Source organism: Hakea prostrata, chromosome 10 (genome assembly GCF_041222555.1).
Source record: "Hakea prostrata isolate BN-2017 chromosome 10, UWA_Hpros_2, whole genome shotgun sequence".
Classification (NCBI taxonomy): Eukaryota; Viridiplantae; Streptophyta; class Magnoliopsida; order Proteales; family Proteaceae; genus Hakea; species Hakea prostrata.
In genome coordinates, this window is record NC_142609.1 from 15574384 (window position 1) to 15599362 (window position 24979).

Genomic DNA, 24979 nt, shown 5'->3' on the forward strand with positions numbered 1-24979 from the left:
TGTCTTTTCTCACCACTTCTCCTAAGGTTATTTTAGGTCTGCATCTTTCCTTTTTATTTCCTTCAATCTGGATTAAATCACTCCTCCATACTAGGGCATTTAAAGGCCAACATTGAGAATGGTCGTGCCACCTCAAATGACTTTCTCACAACTAATCATGAATCGGAGCAGCTTCAAAATTAACTCTAACTTTGCAAGATGAAGAGGATAAAAATAAACTAAATGTTGCATCTAACGGCCCTTGTCAGCAAGGAAGAAAATTCGACAGAAACAGGAATTTTGACCTTGCAAAAGGCTGAAATTTTGATGTTTCGGTCGAAATTTTGGTCGAAACTAGAAACTTTTTTTGAAAATTGGAACTTCAATTTCAGGCCTCATATGGACTAAAAATGATTTGGATTCTTGCATACTACCTATTTTCAAGCATAATAAACACAATGGAACTAGTATTTTGCCAAAAGAAAGAAAGAAAGAGAGAAAAAGTATAAAATTTATCATTCAAGTATACTAACAAATGACTGGTTCTGACAAGTGCAAATTGTATTGCATACAGGCATAGAATCATCAGCATACATGAATTGTTTGGTAGAATGGTAACATATACAACAAATCAACAAATTAAAATGACTGACTAGATCAAGTGATGATATCTCACATATATTAAGTTGAAGTCTATATATCATATATACATAAAATAAAAATACATAATTTTAGAAAATAATTATTAAAATCAAAAAATGAAAAAATGGTAGCAAATAATAAAAAGATAAGTTTAAAAAAATACAATTATAGATCATAGTCCTAGGATAAACATATATTAATCTCAAGGCAATAAAAGATCATTTAAAGCATGAACAAAACAAAAATATAAAAAAGTGAAAGTTTGGAATTGTTGGGTATGTCTCATGCTTCATATTCTATTGTTGTTGGAGTTTCCTTTGTAGCTGTTGTGGCTTAGGAGGTGTTTGGAGGCAAAAAATGAGCAAAAGAAGTGTTTGAAGGCAATGGAGTCGTGGAAATTAGGTGAAAATGGGATAGAAATTAACAAAAACTAAGGAAAAACAAGTTGGAATGTTGAAATGGTCAAAATTTTGGTCGAAACTTCCAAAATGGTTTCAATGATACAAATACTAGGGTTGTTTTTTTTGGGTTCAATGTATGCCTTCAGCCTTTCCTTGGCGCCCCACCACGCGACTCGGACTCGCAATGCTAGACAACTACAATATCATTTGTGGGTCAGTGGCAATTGGGTTTCTTTGTTTTTTTTGTTTTTTTTTTTTTTTTTTTTTTTTTTTTTTTTTTTTTTTTTTTTTTTTTTTTTTTTGGGGGGGGGGTTGGGGGAAGGGAGAGAGTTGGGATGGTTGGGAGGGGGAGGGGGAATTGTAAGTGGGTGAAAGTATTCAAAACTGACATACCATAACCATGAATGCTGCCTTAAGAGCTGGCCCGAAAGCAGATTCCACATTTACATTGTCCTGGAACATGGATGGCAAGCTATCTAGAAACGCATCTACTACATTTCTAGACTCAGACAAGTTGACAAGCAGATCATCTGGCAATGGTACAAATATATCTTCCAAATCCGACACCACCATCATTTGAGGCTGCGTCAAAGATGACTGCAACAAAAGAAAACACAATATGATTTGCTAGACATGAAAGTACTGACAGCATCTTGAGGAAACAAATCAATGCAACAACAAGTGGACAATGAATTGAAGCAGAGAACTAAACGATTAGCAATAATCACAATCACCTAATGATGCCTTATCCTATAATCAACAGATGGAAAATTCACTTGCCTTCATATTGTAAAAATGTATTGTACTATCAAAAGTTAAAAACCCAATCTGTGTTCTGGGGAAGCCAGGTAACTCATCCAAGCAAGATTTAATGGTTTTTGCTACAACCTGCCAAGAAAGTTAAAGGTCACAACATGTTCAAGAATCTACAAGGAATAACAAATGAATCACACAGACACACAAAAATCCTGTAACAAAATAAATAAAACATCATCCCCTCATCCACCCATGTGGTCCGTATATAAAAAAAAAGCCTAAAAGCATCTTCCATGAAAGTAAACGTCATAAACACGAATTATAAGGAAATAAGTTTAAAAGAGCACTCCCTCCCTTCATCCCTACCCTAGAAAAATAGAGTAAGCAAAAACCTGAAGGGATTTCTATGCCCAAAATTCATTCTTAGGTACTTTACACCGTTTTTCATATCAAGTAACAGATATAAATTGGGTTCATGTTGATGAAAATGTATAGTACACCAGTATACGGACTGAGTTTTCCTACATATGAAAATCATTCAACTAAAAGTACTTACCTCAAGCATACCACTTCTAACGGCAGACACTGATACATCAATGAGGAAAAAATATAGAGGTGGCATTGGAGGCCGCACCATATATTCCGTGGGAGCAACAAATTCTACACTACCCTTTGAGAGTTCAGGTCGTTGATCCAAATCAGTTCTTCGACCAGTTGCATCCAAATGTGCAAAGTATTCACCAGGAGCTGGAGATGGAATTGAAACAGGTCAGCATTTAAGTCTTGCACAGAGGGAAAGAATATGCAAGAGAAATGGAACTCCTTATACTGGCATGAGTAAGCTTGCTCATACCAAAAAGTGATAATGAACAAAAAAAATTTAGGCATTAAAAAGGTACAACAGACCAACAGAATGAAGGAGCAAAAGAAAACCATTCTACTTTTGTCAGGCTACGTAGTATAAATCAAAGTTGTGTTACCTCAAGAAAGATCCTCTCACACAGAAAATTCACATACATAGGCTTATGTTGCAAAACCATTGAGAGAAAGAGAAAAAAAAATGGTATTCTGTTACTCTTGAAGTCATCCAGTAGTACTTCAATTATACCCCGTAACTGCTCTGTGTTTAGAGCATTTTTCAGTCCAAATAGAATTTTCAATTGAGTAGACCTGACCATTAGATCTAGTCAAGTCAAGCTTTAGGGAATTGAAGGCCTTGAAAGGGACCTTCAACCAAGTTGCTTTTCTGAACAGAGTTTCTGATCCAATCTAAACTCAATTTCTATCCAGTTTAAAATCCTGAACTGAGACAATTAATTATGTTAAATCTGACTATTAAGTCTGATATATTTTGGGAAAACTATTCCAAGAGTGATACACCTCCAGCAATAGAGGCTGATCTGTTTCTTCAATTTTGAGTAATTAGATTCTGACATTTCCTGGGATTTTCGTTTCAGATTTGACTATTTTCCAATCAATTGCTTCTGTAGCTTGATTATCATCTATTGATGAGGATCCAGCACCAAAGAGGCCACCTTTCATCAGAAAACATGATATATTATGGCTTGGCCCTTCATTGAATGGGTTTCTGTTGCAATCAGCCAACTTAATGAACCTCAACATGAGTACATGAAATGAGCACGAAACCCCCATTTACAGTTTATTTTCAAATCTTTTAGATAAGCAATTGAAACAATGGTTGAATTGGAGTTCAATTTACATCAGTAGTAGTCCAATTTGAGTTATCTGGACAGAAGGTCCATTTAGTTTTTATTAATTAGTTCTAGTCTTCATAATAGCCTCCACGACTTAGAGGTCCTGCTATCAGTTTAAAGTGTCCAAGTCATGTCTTAGTTAGGGGTCCTACTTCAGCTGTGCGTTCAAGTCATATTATAATAAGGAATACAAATGTAATGTTTGAATATTCAGCAATATATGTGACCCTCAATAGGCAGAATATGCACTGATTATTTCTGATTAAAAGCTTTCAGCTCTAGCTGTCTCCTAGGAGATTAATCGATCAAGGTACAGATTGGTTTCAGCCTTGGTGAGTAACATCCAAATTGGATTACTACGATTCTTGGTGACAAATATCCTTGAACCTGCTGCATTTGAGGAATGAACCTTCACTGATCATTTCTACTTTCGTCAACTTTTTTATACAAGAAGGCCCCTCCATCAAGGGTAAGCTGGGGCCAACACCCATCTCCCTCTTCTAATCAGCTTTCTTTCTATTCCAAAGCTGTAATACAGCAACCAACCCTTTCCATCGAAATTCAAGAAGCCTCACCACCTCTGATTTAACCATAAAATTTGTTCCAAATTGCATCTACAGCCTGCTCCCAAAACCCTTGAGTTCCAACCCAATTTGAAGCCTTTCTAACCAGTTGATATCAAGATACAACAACTTTCTTTATCCTAGATCTAGGCCCAAAAACCCTAAAACCAAGAACCTAGATGCTGCCTAATATACCCGTTCAACATCATTGGGCTTGGAGATGCATATCCCTACGTCATTACCTACATTCCCTCCCAAGTTTCACCCCATTCCAACACCGTCGATCCTAGATCTCTAACTATAAGATTTCACCCCATATCACTCCAGCTCAAGAATCCCCCTCCATACACCATTTCATGTCCCTGTCCTAATCCTTTACGAATCCATCAAGAGACATCTTCAGATTTCCCCTTCAACAAAAACTGGTAATGTTCAATCTAAAGCCAACACACCCTATTTTAGATCACCCTAATAGGGAAATCCCAAATACCCTAACCAATATTTTTGACAAACCCTTTCTTGGAGACTTTGACACATTTGAGTGTTTTGACATGATCTCCGATGCTGGTCCTCATCCAACTGAGGCTACATTATCTATTATATTTATTTATGACTGCCTGCCAAGGTATGAGCTTCATATGAGAAGGTTAACTTGGATGACTTGGGGTCATGTAAAAGTACTGTTTTAGGGTTCATCTTACCTACAACAACCATCTCCCCCCCCCCCCCCCCCCCCAAAAAAAAATAAAAATAAATAAAGGAGAGAAAAATAAAAACCCAACAAAAATCCATCATCACTAATGAAGAAAGGAATAAAAGGAGGACATGCAGCAAACATATTTACCAAAAATGCACTTCAGTGAATGTTGTTTCACTTAACTAAAACCTGGATTATAAATTAGCAGTTTACAAAAGTGCCTTGCCAACAGCTTCAACCATTCCAATCTTTTCAGTGGTGCTCTGGCAGTCTGGCCATTGCACCTCAATTCCACGTTTTTCTGCTGAAACTGAAATGATTGAGAAACTTTCTTAGAATCTTAAAATTTAGTGGGCAAAGATAATTTCAAGCCTAAAGCTCTGAAACCCCAACAATAACAACTCAGCCTTATCCCAACCAAATGGATGCAGCTACAGGGATCCTTTCCTGCCAGTCAGCTCTATTTAAAGTGATACTAGCTATGAGCAATCATGTCTTTTCTCTTCGCTTCTCTTAAGGTTATTCTCTTAGGTCTGGAGGCCTGCATCTTTTAGTTCCTTCAATCTAGTTAAATCACACCTCCATATAGAGGCACTTAAAGAACTCTTCTAAACATGGCATGCAACCTCAAACAACTTTCACGTAGCTTTTCGAGATGAAAGCTACTCCCATACCAATTCTAACATGATCATTCCTTACTTCGTTCCTAGTTTGCAACTCATCCATCTCAAAACATCCTCATTTCTGCTACAATGAGTTTGTTTACATCATGCTTCTTTGTTGGTTGAGTCCTACTAGGAGTCCAACTCTATTAAAGTTTTTGTTTATGTAATTTTCTATTTTCTTGTTAACAAAGTAAGGGTATTTATGTAATAGCATTCTTTCCACTATATTATAAATAGAGGGCTTGCGATCACATTGATCAACACAAGCCATCAACACAAGCCATTCTACCAACATTGTGTTTCTCAACATGGCATCAGAGCCTAAGTTCGATTAGGGAAGAGAGGAAAAAAAAAAAGGCAAAAATCTCTCTCGAAGACCTACCTCCATTGTTGCTGCAACTGCTCCATCACAGAAACCCATTGCAAACCCATCAACCAAAATCTTCTTCTTCTGATTTTTTTACTACTCTTCGTAGAAACCCATCGCAAACCCATCATCTTTTTCTGATTTTTTTCTTTCTTTCTTCTTCTTCTCAAACCACCGCAGAAGGCCATCCCTCTATCCATCTCTGCTCTTCTCTTCCTTCCGCCTTCTACTTCTGGTTTTTTTCCTCTTTTCTTCTTCTGAAACGACAGCTCAAAACTTTATAACCCTTGAACTATGCATCGAACCATTGAACCATTGAACTTAAATCATGGACCAAACCAGACCAAGGGTCTAATTATAATTGCATGTATATGAAGGGGCCTCTTTTGAGAATTCAAAGATTTACAGGGGTCTATCTACAATTACCCATATTTTTAGGGGGCTATCTGCAATTTTATATATATATATATATATATATATATATATATATATATATATATATATATATATATATATATATATATATATATTCAAGGATCCATATGCAATTATACATATCTCTAGAGGTCTAATTGCAATATTGCATATATCTATTTGTGCTTTCTCATTTATTCAAGGGTCTCTTGTTCTACGACATTTCTATTGTTTTGAAAGGGTGAAGACTGAAGAACTGTAGACATTTTTTAGGCATGGCAACCACTGATGGTACTACTGCTTCCACTGGCTCCAAACATTACCCCACTCTTCCTCCTCTTTCAGTAAGGTTTGATGGAACAAATTATTTGATCTGGTCTCGATCTGCCTATTTAACTATTGTCGGAAGAGGACTTGTTGGACACATTATGGGTTCTACTATCAAACCTACCACCACAGGTGTTTTACAAGATAAATGGATCTCGAATGACTCTCTTATTATGTCATTCCTTTTGAATTCCATGAATCCAAATATTGCTCGTAGATACCTATTACTTGATACTGCAGCCCAAATCTGGAAGGCTACTACTGAAATATATGGACAATTGGAGAATGATGCACAGGTTTATGCGCTACAGAAGAAGCTTCATGAGACTACGCAAAAGGAATTGACTGTGGCCCCATATTATGCTAAGTTGTGATCTCTTTGGCAAGAATTGGATCATTATGGGAATTGTCACCCCACTAATCCGGATGATGTGGCTACTTATAGGAAGCATGTTGATAAGATTCGGGTATATGACTTCTTGGCAGGTTTAAATGTAGAATATGATCAGATCAGAGTGAAAGTATTGAGTCATTTTCCCTTTCCTACACTAGAATAGTCTTATGCCCCTTGTTCAGTGTGAGAGGAAAGCCGGATTAGCCATGCTTCATATTCCTATTGTGGAAAAATCAGCCTTACAGACTGTTAGCACTAAATCTAATTTGGCCAAGGAGATTGTCAAGTGTGAGCATTGTCACAAACCATACCATACTAAGGCCAATTGTTGGAAGCTACATGGGAAACCTGTTGATTTTGAGCAAAAAAGGGCAAAGAAAGGGAAAATTGAAAGATAATCTTTCTGAGACCACAACACCCTCTGCAAACGTTGGTTTTTCACAGGAGGAGTTAGCTACTCTACGACGTATTTTGTAGTCTTCTACTGCCGGTACAGCCTCTACTATTGCTTCCTCTTCTACCCATACCAACTCTTACCTTGTTACTTCAGGTAAAACTTTTAAAGGCTTTAATGTTTCTTCTGTTTTTGCTCCTTTGGATCATTAATACAGAGCCACAGATCATATAACAGGTTTATCCTCTTTTTTTTACATTATTCTCAAACTTCTAGAAAGGATAAAGTTCGAATTGCTGATGGCTCTTATTCTTCCATTGTTGGAAAATGGACCATTCAGCATTTTTTATCACTTTCTTTGTCTAAAGTTTTACATGTTCCCTTCTTCTCTACTAACTTGTTTCAGTCATGGTTATCAAAGCGTTCGCCTAGGCACGCCTAAGCGGCAAAGCGGTTTTTGAACCGCTTAAATTGTTGCCACTTAACTAATGATCTGATTTCTTTCCGCTTTTTTGCTTAGGCACTACCTTTTGCCGCCTTATGTGCCATATTACCTCTTAAATGCTAAAGCAGCCGCTTTTTTTACATTTTATAATTTGTGCATATTATTTTTTCTTTTTTTAATCATAATTTATTCTACAATGCCGTATATAAATTTAAATATGTGAGCCATTTCGGAATAGAGGCCCAATTTGCAAATGAACTCCGAGGCCCAAAGTGTCTGTCGGCAATAGAATGTGAAGCATGAGTCATATTCAATATTAATAATTAATGAATCATTAAATAAACAATGACTTGAAAATCGGAATAATGAGATCTATTAATTTATCATGTCGGCACTGTTTGGTTAAAAAAAGGGAAAAATAGATACATCAATTCTGATTACTGATCTATGCACAAGAGTACAAGACACTTATTTGGGGTCACACAATCATAGAGGTAAGTAAGAATGTAAATTACTACCTTGATTTTCATTTTTCACATTGATTACTGATATAGTACATACTACATAATTATTGTTATGAATCTTATGATGCTTGATGAGACGAAGTTATGTTTTTATTCTTTTTTTGGATAATTTTTCATAATTGTGATTCTTGAATGTTTTTTTTTTTTTATTTTTATAAATGTGATTGTTGAATGTTTGTTTAGTACTTTAGTTTATTAGAAAAAGTATTTGTATTAAAAAGTAGTTATATTAAAAAATATTGACTAAACTGCTTTGGTCGCTTTATTGCCGCTTAAGCGGCTTAGTCGCCTAATCGCCAAGACGGAGCCCCAATCGCTTTGGCCGCTTTGCCGCTTTAATAACCATGGTTTCAGTAGTCTTACACATGACTTGAATTGTAAAGTGACATTTTTCCCATCTTACTATGTCTTCTAGGATCTGGTTACAGGGAAGGAGATTGGATGTGGTAAACTAGACAATGGATGTTATTTGCTTGAGCCGATTGGAGGATCTACTTTTGCTCTGACTGCATCTTCTAATCAGGTCCATTCGGAAATATCAAACCTTCATCAGTGGCATCGTTGGCTAGGTCACCCCCCCTCAGGAACTCTTAAAAAAGCATTTCCTAATTTGGTTTCTTCTTGTAACAAGGATGAATTTTTTTGTGAAGCCCATAGAAGAAAATTCGACCAAAATTGTCGAAATTTCAATCAAAGTGTCTGCATTTTTCAAAATGAAACAAAATTCCAATTATTTCGGAAAAGTGTCAAATTTTCGACAGAAATTTCAACCATTTCATAGGTTTCGACCGAAATTCCTACCATTTCAACTTTCCAACTTGTTTTTCCTTAGTTTCTGTTGATTTCTATCCCATTTTCACCTAATTTCCACGACTCATTTGCCTTCAAACACCTCTTTTGCTCATTTTTTGCCTCCAAACACCTTTTAAAAGCCACAACAACTACAAAGGAAACTCCGACAACAATAGAATGTGAAGCATGAGCCATACCCAACAGTTCCAAAGTTCCCCTTTTTTTATTTTTGTTTTGTTCATTCTTTAAATGATCTTGTATTGCCTTAAAATTAATATATGTTTGCATAAGACTATGATCTATGATTGTGTTTTGTTAAACTTATCTTTTTATATTTTGCTACCATTTTTTCATTTTCTGATTTTACTAATTACTTTCTAAAATTATGTATTTTTATTTTATGTATATATGATATATAGGCTTCAACATAATATATGTGAGACACCGTCACTTGATCTAGTCGGTCATTTTATTTTGTTGACTTGTTGTATATGTAACCATTCTACCAAACAATTCATGTATGCTGATGATTTTATGCCTGTATGCAATATAGTTTGCACTTGTTAGCACAAGTCATTTGTACTACACTTGAATGATCAATTTTTAATGGTTTTTTTTTTGGCAAATACTAGTTTCATTGTGTTTATTATGCTTAAAATAGGTAGTATGCGAGAATCCAAATCATTTTGAATCCATATGAGGCCCGAAATAGAAGTTCCAATTTCAATAAAACAATGTCCAATTTCGACCAAAATTTCCACCGAAACATCAAAATTTCAGCCTTTTGCAAAGTCGAAATTCCTGTTTCGGTCGAATTTTCTTCCTTGGTCAAGCCTACATTTTTGCGAATCCAACTCTTTCTACTTATTTACCTGCTCTTCATAATAGAAAATCTATTCCTTTTATGCTAATTTATATTGATGTATGGGGCCCCTACCGACGTGTGTCTATTACTGGCCATAGGTACTTTGTTACATTTATTGATTGTCACTCTCGTTCTACAAAGATTTATCTTTTAAAACAAAAAAATGAGGTTTTCTAATGTTTTTGTGATTTTATTAGGACCTTAGGATGAGGCCATGAGGAGGAGAGAGAGAGAGAGAGAGAGAGAGAGAGAGAGAGAGAGAGAGAGAGAGAATTAGGGTTAGTTGGGGGTAATAAATAGAGGGACAATGGAGCGGAGAGGGGATCGAATGTTTATGAGAGTTCTTGGGCAGCCATAATCTAAGGAACACCATTGGGTGTGGGGGTGACTCGCACAATTAAAACCAGCTCTATCTTGTTAATTTCTTGTATTTTAGTATTGATTTTATAAGGTATTAGTAGGGTTTTATCATCTGGTATCAAAGCTGTATTGATCCCAGAGAGGAGAAATGGCTTTGTCACTGTTTTCTGGTGATGGGAAGGGCGCAAGAATGGATAATAGAAGTCAAGCAGTTTTGTCAGCAACACCAAATTGAGCATGAATATTGGCTCGGAATAGCTCTCAAGCATTTGGATGGAGATGCACTTGATTGGATTTATCAGAAGAAATGGCCGGTGTTTGATTGGAAGGGTTTCGGAGAAGCCTTGCAAACTGATTTCAATAAGAGCCAGGCGGCAAACGTGAACTCGGTTTTGGATAGCAACCAAGGAGAAATTAATGATGCTAATAGAGTAATAGATTGGGCAATCCATACCAAACCGATGAGAAAAGAACCAAGTGGAAACACCAACAGAGATCAATGGCATGTTACGGGGGTCTCACGCCACACTTGCAGTAAACGGCACAAGAGGCTTGCTTGCTCGAACCCACATCCCAAGATTCATCACAAGGCTCAATGCACATCTAAGAGACCAGAAACCATGTTCTGTGGTTACTGTCGGCGATGGGGCAAGGTGCGATCAAAAAGCGAGCCTCAACGCAGGTGCAAAGGACTCTATTACTAGCCAAAGAAAGAGGCAGCATCATTTAAGAGGGAGAATCGATTGGGTGATGCGAATGCCAGAGAAACCCCCTTGGATGAGAGCAAAGGCGAGGAAGAATGGCCGAAATCTTCCAGCGGTGTCTAGGGTTGCTCGCCACAGATGGAGAAGACGATGCTGGAGGAAGTTCCGGGTTCGTTTGGCTTACACTAAACCAGGTAATGGGTTTTGTTCATACTCTACGAACCAACAATCCCTTTATTTGGGCCCAACTCAGGACCGCAATGTTGGGGCCAAGCTCACCAAATTCAAAGAGTGGGCCATCAAGTTTCCTAAGAAACCCCCTTGGACCCAACCCATCTTATTAACCCTAGGCCCAACCCATTCTGTTAACCCAATATCCAGCTTATCCTTTTCTACCCATGGGTTTAAGTGTGTGAACCCCACCGATTCAAAGACCCACTATGGGCCTGGCCCATTTCATCCTAAAAAAACCCAGTATATCTCATTTAACACTTGGACCCAAATAACCCAGTTGGACCACGACCCACACCTAAGATTAATTCGAACCAAGCACTTACCAAACCAGGGCCTACCCAAGCCATAAAATGAGGAAATCCTCATCTTCAACCTCGCAAAATTGAAATAGACAGCATGTGGCGTCAATGGAGTTGCAGCATCACAATGGGTGTTGGTTTCGTTGCCAGCGTCAGAATCTTCCAAACCGAGTGTATCGCTCCAGAGCTTTGATGCTATTTCTCCAGTCTTTTCACAAATCTGTATTGGAGAGGTTGTTCGTGCGGCAAAAACGCAAGGAACCGATGTTTTTCACAGGGTTAATTTCGTTCACAAAAGGACAGGATACCAGGACCGCGATGTTCGATCGAACAATCCCCTATTGTTCTCGGGCCACTTCTCTGAGATTCACAGCAAGAGCTATTAAACCAAAAGCTCTGGAATTTGGGATCGAGGGTATTCTCTCATCGTCCTCTTTAGATTTTTCTCTTCAGACCATTGCAGTGGATGACGCTCAAGGGGCCAACTTGGTAGTTCGCAAGGGTTTGCTAGTGGCTTACGGACCGATTGGGTCCATTTCCCCCGAGTCTAATAGTCAAGCAAAAGCACCTGTTTCGTGGATTTTACTTGTCGGATGGCTACTCGTGTGTTCTTTCCATTAGCTCAAATTTTTAAGGTTTTTTCTTCATATGGGCTGCTTAAATTTGTGGGGGTACCCACCGTATGGGATGCCAAAGACGGCAATCATTCAAGAAGCTAACATAGCGTGTTTGTGTGGCAAGCATGTGAAGTGTGAAGACCAAACCTCAAATTTTCCATCACCTTGAGAACAAGGTGATTTTCGAGAGGCTGGTAGTTGTTAGGACCCTAGGATGAGGCCATGTGGAGGAGAGAGAGAATTAGGGTTAGTTGGGGATAATAAATAAAGGGACAATGGAGTGGAGAGGGGATCGAATGTTTTATGAGAGGTATTGGGCAGCCGTAGGCTGAGGAACACCATTGGGTGTGGGGGTGTGGGGGTGATTGGCACCATTAAAACCAGCTCTATCTTGTTAATTTCTTGCATTTTAGTATTGATTTTATAAGGTATTAGTAGGGTTTTATCATCTTTATCAGATTTTCATAATATCATTAAAACTCAATTCAATGCCACTGTAAAGATCCTTTGCAGTGACCATGGCACAAATTATATTGATGGTGAATTTCAGAGATATCTCTCTGACACTAACATAATACATCAAACCTTGTGTTGATACGACGACTCAAAATGGGGTTACCAAAAGGAAGAATCAGCATCTTTTAGAGATAGCCCGTTCAATTATGATTGCTATGAATCCCCCTGACCAATACTGGAGTGATGCTATACTCAGTGCTTCTTACCTTATGAATAGGATGGCCAGTAGGATACTTGGTTTTAAATGTCCAAATAAGATTCTCCAGGGAGCCTCCTTTTTTGTTATTACCCCAAAAAATTTTGGATGTGTGTGTTATGCCAGAATCACAGCCCACCAAAGTAAGTTGGCTCCCCGTTGCCTATGCTACATATTTTTTGGGTATTTTGCTACTCAGAAAGGGTACAAAAGTTATCATCCTCCTTTCAGAAAAACCATTGTATTCATAGATATAAATTTTAATAAGTCTTGCCCTTACTATACACCTCTCCAAGGGGAGAGTCCTAGAGGAGAGGTGTCCTTTCCAACTCTAAACCATCCTATCACCAAGGAAGAAAATTCGACTGAAACAGGAATTTCGACCTTGCAAAAGGCTGAAATTTTGATGTTTCGGTCGAAACTGGACACTTTTTTCTGGAAATTAAAACTTCAATTTTGGGCCTCATATGGACTCAATGATTTGGAATCTTACATACTACCATTTTCAAGCATAATAAACACAATGGAACTAGTATTTTGCCAAAAAAAAACCATTGAAAATTTATCATTCAAGTATACTAACAAATGACTGGTTCCAACAAGTGCAAACTGTATTGCATACAAACATAAAATCATCAGCATACATGAATTATTTGGTAGAATGGTTAGATATACAACAAGTCAACAAAATAAAATGACCGACTAGATCAAGTGATGGTGTCTCACATATATTAAGTTGAAGCCTATATCATATATACATAAAATAAAAATACATAAGTTTAGAAAATGAAAAAATGGTAGCAAATAATAAAAAGATAAATAACAAAACACAATCATAAATCATAGTCCTAGGCTAAACATATATTAATTTCAAGGCAATACAAGATCATTTAAGGCATGAACAAAACAAAAATAAAAAAAAGGGGAAGTTTGGAACCATTGGGTATGGCTTATGCTTCACATTCTATTGTTGCCAGAGTTTCCTTTGTAGCTGTTGTGGCTTAGGAGGTGTTTGGAGGCAAAAAAAAATGAGCAAAAGAGGTGTTTGAAGGCAAAGGAGTGAGGAAATTAGGTGAAAATGGGATAGAAATCAACAAAAACTAAGGAAAAACAAATTGAAATGTTGAAATGTTTGAAATTTGGGTCGAAATTGCCGAGATAGTTGAAATTTCGTCGAAATGGTTGAAATTTCGGTCAAAACCTCTGAAATGGTTGAAATCTCCAAAATTTCGGTCGAAATTTGACACTTTTCCGAAATAATTGAAATTTTGTTTCATTTTTGAAAAATGCAGACATTTCGACAATTTAGGTCGAATTTTCTTCTATGCCTATCACACACCAACACAACTTAAGAGCTCAAGAAGAGTTTCCTGACCATGGGGAGACTTCAGCTAATATACTTGAGGACTCTAATTCTCCCCCTTCATTTTCTAAACCATATGAAGAACCTGATTAAGAGGAGACCACTCCTGTGAGGCATACTATTGAGGTCTTTCAAAACCAAATTGACTAGAATAAGGAGGTGCAGACTTATCAGAAGAAAACTTACAACTGGCCAAAGCAGGCCACTTCAATATCCTGCACTAAAATCAGATTCTGCTGTTCCCCCTAAGGTATCTTCTTCTGATCTTCTTATTACTGTTAGAAAATGAATCAGATCTTGTACTCAACATCCTATAGCTAAATATGTTTTTTATGACTCTTTATCTGACTTTTACCATGCTTTTATATCCTCCCTATCATCTATATATATTCCTAAAAGTTGGCAGGAAGCAAATGTTGATAAGAGATGGAAGGCAGCTATGGTATAGAGGAAATGTAAGCAATGAAGAAAAACGATACTTGGGAGCTAGTTACACTTCCTCCATGAAAAAAACCCATGGGTTACAAATGGGTGTTTGTGATTAAACAAAATATGGATAGATTAGTCAACAAGTTGAAGGCTAGACTAGTTGCAAACAGGTTTACCCAGACCTATGGGATTGATTATCGGGAGACTTCTGCCCCTGTTGCGAAACTTAACACTCGGAGTTCTATTATCTGTAGCTGTGAACACAAATTGGAACTTGCACCAACTAGACGTGGAGAATGCCTTCTTACATCGGGAGTTGGAGGAAGAAGTACATATGGAAATCCCACATGGTTTCTCCGATGATAATACTGCAAGGAAAGTTTGTCGGTTGAAGAGATCAATTTATGGATTAAAACAATCCTCTAGATGTTGGTTTGGACGCCTTCTGAAGGCAATGACTTTTGTTGGGTACAAGCAAAGGAATGCTAATCATACACTCTTTGTCAAGAAGTTAGGTACTAAAATCACACTTCTCATTGTTTATGTGGACGATATTGTCATCACAGGGAATCATGGTGAGGAAATTCAAAAGTTGAAGGACTTTCTTGGTAGAGAATTTGAGATTAAAGATCTAGGGAAGTTACAGTATTTCTTAGGGATTGAGGAAGAACGATCAAAGAATGGTATATACCTATCCCAAAGAAACTATGTCCTAGATTTATTATCAGAAGTGGGAATGTTAGGGTGTAAAGCAGTTGTTACTCCTACTGAAGCTGGAGCTAAACTTAAGGAAAAAGAGGGAGAACCAATGGACAACGGAAGATACCAAAGGCTGGTAGGGAAGCTAATTTACTTATCCCACACCAAGCCAGACATCACTTACGCCGTGGAGATAGTAAGTCACTTCATGCATGATCCATATTTAGCTCATATGAAGGCTGTTACCAGAATACTGCAATATTTAAGGGAACTCCAAGAAAAGGAATACTTTTGTCACCCACTAATAATCTAAGAGTGGAAGCATACACTGATGCAGACTAGGCTGGATCTCCTGATAGGAAGTCAATTTCAGGTTACTGTAACTTCGTTGGAGGTAATCTAGTTACTTGGAGAAGCAAAAAACAAAATGTGGTAGCTTTATCCAGTACTGAAGCTGAATATAGAGCTATGGTTCATGGAATTGGTGGGCTTCTATGGTTGAAAGGCTTGCTATAAAATATTGGAGTCCAAGTTCCAAACCTTATGATGCTATATGCTGTGGCAATAAGGCTGCCATTAGTATTGTCAATAATCATATACAACATGATCGAACTAAACACATTGAAATTGACAGGTTTTTTGTCAAAGGAAAGCTGGAACAAGGGCTCATCTGCATGCCTTTTGTGAGGTCTAGAGACCAAGTGGCAGATTTTTCATTAAGGGTTTGAAAGAAGGAGTTTTCCTTCCTATTGAAGGCAAGTTGGGCATGACTAACATCTATGCCTCAACTTGAGGGGGAGTGTTGGTTGAGTCCTACTAAGAGTCCAACTCTATTAGAATTTGTGTTCATGTAATTTTCTATTTTCTTGTTACCCAAGTAAGGGTATTTATGTAATAGTATTATTTCCACTTTATTATAAATAGAGGGTTTGAGATCACATTGATCAACACAAGCCATTCTACCAACATTGTGTTTATCAACATTCTTAAATATCAAATGCGCTCAAAATACATCATAACTAGTCATACAACGTTCCTTAAAAATTTCCTTTTCAAGTTTTAACTTTTAAAGGAATACATCAATCACATAAAACCTTGAATGCACCTCTCCACTTCATCTACTCTATTTAATTCTATAGGAAATATTGATTACCAATATCACCTTCTTTATTTATAATCAACCCAAGATATCTAAAACAATCTCTTTGCAGAATCTCCCCTCATCAAGTTACACCACCTCATTACTTGTCCAAGTATGACTTAGGTCACACACTAGGAATTTCGTCCCTTTTGATTAAGAAGTTGATCTCCAAACCTGCAAACCAGGACCATGGCTTCCCCTATCTTTATCTCCAATAGAGAATCATCTCTATCGCAATACATATTGCACTTAGCATTGAAAATTTTCAAAAAAGAACAAAGAAGTTCTTAAAATAGTGATTACTTTCATTTATGTGCATGGGTATGTTTTCCATTCATAAAGATCAGCCATCAGCCATCAGCCATCAGTTTTGGCTAAAAGATGATAGTTATTTAAGGAACATGAGCACTCAATGGCCTTTCACAACGTCAACCTCATATTTGATGCCAATACCTTGGTATAGGCTTGTCACCTTCTCCAAGTTTGACCTATGTCATGTAGCTCCAGGGGTGACTTGTAATTGCACGGCATCCATTGGAGATGGGAATTTGATCTCTTCAGATTTGATAATTGGACTGCTCTAGACAATAACCTCGCCTCAGTGACAGTCCTCCCTATCCTGAGCAACATGAGGTTGGAGAAGGTTAGTAATTATGTCACTCAAAGTGGGGATGGTGGTCGGACCGTTTCAGCTTATTCCTTCCCAATGAACCTTGTTTGAGAATTGCAAGGTGTAGCCCACCTTCACCGATTGGTGGGAGTGATGTTTTCTTCTAGTTAACTTCTACGAATGGCCTATGAGGAGCTATTGAAGGATCTGACTAACCAGCCAGATGAGTTGGGTGATACAATATTGTGGATGTCCATATGGAAACTCAAAGTTCCCAATGCATTGGCTGCTTCCTCTAGTTGGTATGTCATGGAAGATTGTTGACAAACGGCAAGAAGAAGAAGTTGCATCTTTGCATCTAATGGAGCATGAGTTATGTAGCTTTTGTCTCACTAGACGCGAAGATTTCAGCTGTGTGTTAAGGGAGTGCAACTATGTCAAAGGCATTTGGTACAGGTGCCTCATCATTGATGAGCTTGGTTTAATACTAGAAATTTATGGAGTGGATGCAGGCAAATTTTTGTTCATCGATCTCAAAGTTGGTCAAAGTGAAGCATTGGCCATTGATCTTTGCATGTTCTTTAAATTTGTTGCGGCAATGTAGGAAGGAGGATTTACATGAGGAGGACTACAGTAGACCAGGGGACAGTGGGGTGCTAATCAGCGAATATGCAGCTTCGGTGCTAGAAGCTAGGACGACATATTTTATCGTGATAGCTCGGCCTATGAGAAGCTTGGGAAGCAAGCATGGATACCACCTTCGGAAGGGAGCATTAAGCTCAACATGGAAGCCGCAGTAAATGAACAAAACAACTCCACTCAGCTAGGAGGTGTATACAGGAACCATTTGGGTTCCTTTTAAAGGAGGGTTTGCGAAGAGGATAGACAAATGCTCAATCCTGGAAGCAGAATTGCTTGCTATCAAGGAAGGTGTATTATTGGCTGTAAAGAAGGGTCTTGGTCCTCTGTACGTGGAGTTGGACTCACTAGGGGCAATATCATGCCTTTCCACTAGATGGGCGACTCACGGTAGGCCGGCCAAGGTAGTCAACAACATAGGTTGTTGAATTTAATGGGCATATCCAAATAAATCACATCTAAAGCAACGTGAATGTTGCTGCTGATTGGATGTCAAAGTTGCCTCTATGATGCAAAGTTCTTTGACTTTCTCTCCATATCTGCCACTTGAGTTAGAGGCGATCCTCCAGGCGGATTATCCAAGCTTTGCCACTACCATGGTAGAAGGTCTCGCTCTCGAGCGAGATCTCGCTACCATGAAATACCGAGATCTTGACCATCTTGGCGAGATCTCGGTCGAGATATGTCATTTTTTGGGCATCAACTCGGTAGCCCATCTTGGTGGGTCTTAGGGTCCCAATTGGGCTAAAACTTGGTATTTAGCCTATTTAAGGCCTTTTGAACACACTAGTGGCCTTGGATTTGTGAGAAAACAGACCTAAGTATGATTTTTAAGTCTACCCATAGTGTGAAACCGAAATGCTGTAGGATTAAAAAATGCAAGGTTATATAACATGTAATATAAAACCATTAAGGCAAATAAATAAAAAGGCAAGTGTATCAAATACATCAAATAACTTAAATGTCATCAAGATTCCATCCATATGAGTATTACAATCTTGACTTTCGAGAATAGAATGATAAAATTATACAACCGTTAGAAGTTCTATATAAGTCATTAACGCATAAGTTCATAAAACAAGTAGAGAATGATTGAGCTTCCTTTGATGTTGTAGATGTGCTAAAAGTAGTTGTAAGTGAAAATTTGGCTGAAATCCACTAAAAATTGGGCAAAAATTGAGAGTTCCAGCGAGATATAATAAGATATGGGGCAAGATATGGCGAGATATAGCGAGATATGGCGAGATATAGCGAGATCTGGTTAGATATGGCGAGATCTCGAGCGAGATATCCCATTTTGCAGATCTCAATCTTGATCTCGTCTCAGTTTATGAAAAAACCAAGAACTCATAAGATCTCCCACCATGGCCACTACTTAATTGTTCTTTGTTCAAGTCCCTGGCCCCATTTATGTAACCAAAAAAAATGTTCAGATTTACACTTGTTAGATTCACCTTACTGAGACTTAGCATACTTTGAGGGGTTAAAATTGAAGAAACAACAGACACGAAAATTAGAAATGAAATATTTCCTTGATTGTTTCATTGCTTGTTTAATATGCTGAATCATGGTACGAGGTCTCACAAGATCTGGCAAAGAAATTCACCGAGATCTCTCTCTCTTTTTTTTTAAATTAATTCCATATGAGTCGAGTCAACCCCAACACCACCCCATGGGCCTCTCAAATTGCAAGTCTCAACTCAGCCTAGTCTTTATAAATACCCCATCTTGGTTAAGACTCGAGACGAGTCGAGATCACGATCAACCTATCTCGACACTACTTTCCCCTTAGCTGGTTTTGATGTTTTGGCCAGATTTTTCACTAGAAAGTTGGTCAAATCTCTACCTAGGCTGCTTGAACAAGTTGTTTAGCTCATCTACAACAAAGATCCACTGGTTTTGGAACCAATCTTAAAGAAAGGTGAGTGTTCTTCCCAAACTTCATTTCTTTCAAAAAATATGTTCTACACTCATCACTCATGGAGGTGGTGCTGGTGGAGCAGAAATTGGAAGAGTTGCAGGGTCATTGATTTCACTTTTTTACTCTCGTGGTGTAACTTATAAGTAAATCAATGTTGTAATGTGAAATAGTGAACTAAACATGTTTAATGTATTATTTGACTTAAATCTATATTTTTCATTTATATCAAGTAATTGTTGTGTAAATCATGTTTTATAAGTCTGCATTTGCACTCCTTCAACTATCGGTTTAAAGTTAGAGTTGAGTTGGATTACATATATACACTTGTTTTCTGACAAATCTAAGGCCACCACTGTATTTAGAAGGCCTCAAATAGGCTAAATACCAAATTCCACACCAAACTAGGTCCTAATGCCCACCAAGATGGACCCTCAAATTGGTTCAAGTTTGATCGGGGATTTTTACCACATCTTGGCCAAGATCTAAGTTTTTTTAGGGACTGAGATCTCAAACCATGTGTCAAATGATCATATTGGAGACTTTTTCAAGCAAACTAATGAGCGGATTTATGTATGAAATCTTAAGGCGTAGAGCATACACTTTTACATATTTTAGGCAAGCTACCTTGAAGAATTTTCTTGTTTTTGTATTTGCAGTCTATTTCTAACAAAAGGCAAATATGGAGCTAAAAGGCACACAAAAAAACATTTTGGAGGATACCTAAGGTCAGGATCAATTTCTTCTTGTAGGTCAAACCATTTCGGAGCCTAGATTAGAAGATATGAAGTCATTTTTTGAAAGGACAAAAAGTGATTTCTTCCCCCCCCCCCCCCCCATGTGTCCCCTGTCTTGCTTAGGAATCCTATACTGTTAACTTTAGTCCCACATGGGAAAGGTGAAGTACTTCCCTCAGTCTTCACCCTACAAAAAGCCTAGCCCCACTCCCTTGTAGACACACTAAAAACTGTTTCAAAGCCCTTCTTCCTTAGTAAAATCTCCTCATTTGGCTCTTTAAGGGAGCCGCTAACTTTTAGTAGATTTTTATTCTTCAAGTAAGCAATTTCCTTTCATTTTATGTTTAGTTCATTGTGTTTTTTTTTTTTTGGGGGGGGGGGGGCAAGTAGATAAAATTTTTATTTCATGCATTGTAATTTTTTTCTTTCCGTTGAATAAAGTTGTTATTTTCGATTTTAATCATTCTTTGTCTCCTTATCTCTCTCTTACGAAACTTCCCACTCTAACAGTTTTCCATCTTAGTGACAAGGGTTGGAGTAGTTAGATCGGGCTAAGCGTAGCAACCTTCGTTCATTCAAGTTACTCCAAGAGCATATCACATCTCACATCAGTTGAAGGAACAAGATCGAAAACTTACTCCATGTGATCGACCTGCTTGCTGCATAATCTGTGCGCTTACAGTATTTATATTAATTTCAGAACAACAACTATTCAGTTTAAACTTAAATTACCGCTAATGGACATTATAAACATAATACAACTTGGTGAGGAAAATGGCAAACAGTAATATAGCATAGCCTAAAAGTCCTAAACAAACCCTCGTTTATATGCATGCCTTGACTAACAAGGCATCACCTAAATGATTTGACTAGGCTAGAAGGCTCTGTAATAACCATTGCCAAGAGCATTTCAATGAGAGTACAGACCATTAAACACAATTTAGTATGAGATGGTGACACATAGATAAGAAAAGAGGAAATTTTTCTCAAACTAAAGAGGTAAAAATGACTCAATAAGGCTTTTTAGTAGAAAATAAGGCCTAGTTGTGAGGAACTGAATTGTATCAATGCATTTACATTAGACATTGATCCGGTATGAAGGCCAAGATGCAAGTTTGGAAGCCCATACACCATAACATGTGGTGGCTGATGGAAGACTAAGAGGCACAACCCACAAGAGAATAAGAAATGTGTGTGCATGAGAGAGATGAGGGAAACATGGAAGGTAGAGAAAGGGCTATGTGAGAATAGGTCAATCAGTATGCCATCTCTCTTTTATTCAATTGATTGATTCAGAAATGGTAAGGATATAAATGCCCTCAAATAAACCATCAAATTTTGTAGTGGTAACAAGAAATAAGGAGACACTTGATGATGCATCAAGCATGTTTAAAAGGCATTAATCTTGTCGAGCACAGCAAGATAATTGCAACTTTGTGAATGTATGAGTTATCATTTGTTCAATGACATGCTTCAACATTATCCAGGTATGTATGAACTTTTATGTGAGTGCACACTTTATGCAGGGAAAAATGAAGAGAGATATTGAACAGAGAGATATGGATACTTGCAACGGGACATAAAAGTATGTACATAGAACTACTCAATTATGCAAGGAAAACTATGCAGCTAAATCACAAATATGATAAAACTATAAGGTGGATGTTGGCTGAAGTGGCATATCAGTAGAGGGGAAAGGGCGGGAGTTTGGCTACACACTACTAGAGACAAGTCAGTTTACTGTGGACAAATTTGTTTCCTGGAATAGATAGTTGAGTAGTAATGTACCATCATTGAGCAAAGCACAGATGTTGCATCGCCACTTTCTACCCCCGTCAGAAAATGTAACATAGGGATTGACATACGTGCGACATCTTCTACATCGAATTATTCCCATTGGTCCAAAATTAACTGTAGGCACTTCCTCCTGAATAAATACAAGAAGTGAACAAGTATATGAATACGATTATAAATGCATTGTATCATTATATCTTCCAATAACATATTGGGATTGAGTTATATCTTCCAATAACATATCTGGATTGAGTACTATTGTTACTTACCCCATCGGGAGAGTCAGCAAGCGGATGAATTACTGCTCCTATAGGCAAGTGCCACCTAGAAAACAATGACTGTGAGTTTGGTATTCCACTGGTCGTGAGCCTTAAATATCTTGGATGGCAATTTAAAGGGTACATCTCAACAAAGGACTTTGGCTCAATGTCACCTTCCAAAGGCCTTGGCAATGCTTTAGAATTAAGCATTGGGTCAATTGCTCCAGGAGCAGATCCAACAGACAGCGACTCAAACTCCTCCACTAATCCTTGAATGGGACCCATAGGAGGAACTGCACTAGGGTGTTGCAGTTGTTCCCTTGGATTAAGACTACTAGGAGCTGCTACAGGTGGAGGTGGTACATGACCTCCTTGTTGAGCATAAAATGGAGACTGAGCAGAAGGAAATTGTGAAGCTGGATTAGCTTGCACATTGGAATATCCAGGTAACGATGGCTGCAGAGTTGGTCTGGAGGCAGGATACTGGGACTCCAGTGAAGTGTGGGGCGTAGTCCCTCTTGGTGGTGTAGGAGGTACAGTTTGAGGAGGAGCTCCCATGGGTACTAAAGGAATCTGGGACTGTGGACGGAAAGAAACAGGCGGAGGTGGAGTTAAATTTTGTTGGCCCGCAGAAGGAAGAATAAATGGCGATGACCCTGGCTGCCCTGCAGGTGTTCCAAATGAGGGAGGTGTTGACTGATTTGGAGGAGGAAAATAAGATGTTGGAGGACGCTGATAGGAACCAACATCTTGTGGGACATAAGAAGATGGTGGAGAATACATAGATGGACCATTAAACCTAGTTGGCGGTGAAGCCCCATGGCCAGAGGCATTAGATCCATACACTGGTCCAGAGGACAAGGAGGGAATCATTGTTGGAGGAGCAGCTGCAAAGGGAGAGGCAGCAGGTCTTCCTGGGAAAGTTGGTGGTCCAGTCTTATCATTGGCCATTGGTTGCATTTAGCTTACTTGATCTCCCGTAATGAGTTACAGTTCCATGCGCCAGCCCTGCTACAGATAAACACATCAAATGCATAATTAGAGAATTAAGAAAGAGAATTATAATATACTAAAGAGTTATGAAACCAAGAGAGATTGGAATAAGAAATTTCATCCTTAATATGTCCAGAAGCAACATGTACCAGATAAAATATGAAAGCTGATAGTTTGGCAATGTTATAAAATCTGCCCTCTTAACACTAGCTATTCAATATACACTTGCCATCACTCATTACTCCATACATGAGATAATGAAGATCTCATCCCCTGTTCAGTCATTGTCCCACACACAAACAGCACAAATGCTTAAGATACTAGAAACAACTTGCATTTAATGTTCCATTAGTGAAACCAATTAGGAGAACAAATTAAACGCCATCATTGAAGAGAAAATAAAAAGAGGGAACAGGCCTGCCACCTGTCCAACAATCAAGATCTAAATGTTGGATTTTGGCGGAATTTTAACCCCACCAAAAGGAAAATGCTTTAATGAATGGTTGAAATTCCAACAAAATTTGATCCAGTTCCAGGTAAATTTCAAAATGTCCAGCCCAATGGGCAAAACCAGAATTCGTAGTTTGCCTTCAGCCAGTATAACATATGATGGCCATGAAATCCTCTAAATGAAGAGTTTCTTAAAGTCCCCCCCCCCCCCCCAAAAAAAAAAAAAAAAAACAGCCGCACAGTAGAAAATTTGGCCAAATGATGATAAAAATCCACACAAATGTTGAAGAGAACACTCCCAATTGACCACCAAGCCTTGTTGAGCAACAGAACAAGGAATTGTGTTTTAAAAAAAAAGAGGTTCTCTAGCAATCTGGAGTCTCAAGCCAAAGAGAGTCTTAAAAAAGTGAGAACGAGAGAATGAAAACATCCAGTTTGTGAAACTCCTGCTAGTGCAGTCTGCAAGGGTCAAATGTATGCAGTCTTATCCCCTGCTTCATGCTTGCAAGAGAGGCTGCTTCCAAGTTTCAAACCCACAACCAACTGGGTGCAATAGTTACGCAGATACGTGACAGAAATTCTGAATGACAGAGAAGTTCAATTCTAGTTTCTCTGAAACAAAGACAGAAAATTTTAATCATTGGCAAGGAACGCCACCCTGAAGGGGAGGTTGAAGAAGAGTAAACTGGAGAAGCTATCTATGTAAAAAAAGGACAAAACTCTCTTAATTGCAAACGAGGTGACAAATTGGAAGGACAAAAGCTGAGAACTAAATTGCTATATCTGGCTAGTTCATAAACAACTTAATTTCCATCAAAACGGTCGAAATTTTGACTGAAATCACTGCATTTTCAGAAATCGAAATGAAACCTTCATAGGTTTCGACCTAAATTTCGCTGGTCTCAACACTTCCAACTTGTTTTTCCTTGGTTTTTGTTGATTTCTATCCCATTTTCACTTAATTTTCACAACTCCTTTGCCTTCAAACACCTCTTTTGCTCCTCTTTTGCTCCTGTTTTGCCTCCAACCACCTCTTAAGCCACAACAGCTACAAAGAAAACTCTGGCAGCAAGAGAAAGT

The 24979-nt window shown here is 38.1% G+C and overlaps 1 protein-coding gene across 2 annotated transcripts in view; it reads right to left on the bottom strand.

Moving 5' to 3' along the window:
- Nucleotides 1-24979, bottom strand: part of LOC149002151 (protein transport protein SEC24 A-like) — a 51350-nt gene that overhangs the window by 15840 nt on the left and 10531 nt on the right. The window contains exons 2-6 of one of the 2 annotated variants that reach the window (XM_089138891.1): nucleotides 22466-23467; nucleotides 22191-22329; nucleotides 2335-2525; nucleotides 1803-1910; nucleotides 1416-1619 (exon numbers count right to left, since the gene is read on the bottom strand). In XM_089138891.1, the coding sequence (XP_088995017.1) occupies nucleotides 1416-1619; nucleotides 1803-1910; nucleotides 2335-2525; nucleotides 22191-22329; nucleotides 22466-23416 (1593 nt within the window). In that variant the 5' untranslated portion in view covers nucleotides 23417-23467. The remainder of the gene's footprint in view (nucleotides 1-1415; nucleotides 1620-1802; nucleotides 1911-2334; nucleotides 2526-22190; nucleotides 22330-22465; nucleotides 23468-24979) is intronic. The other variant, XM_089138890.1, reaches the window with a different exon arrangement.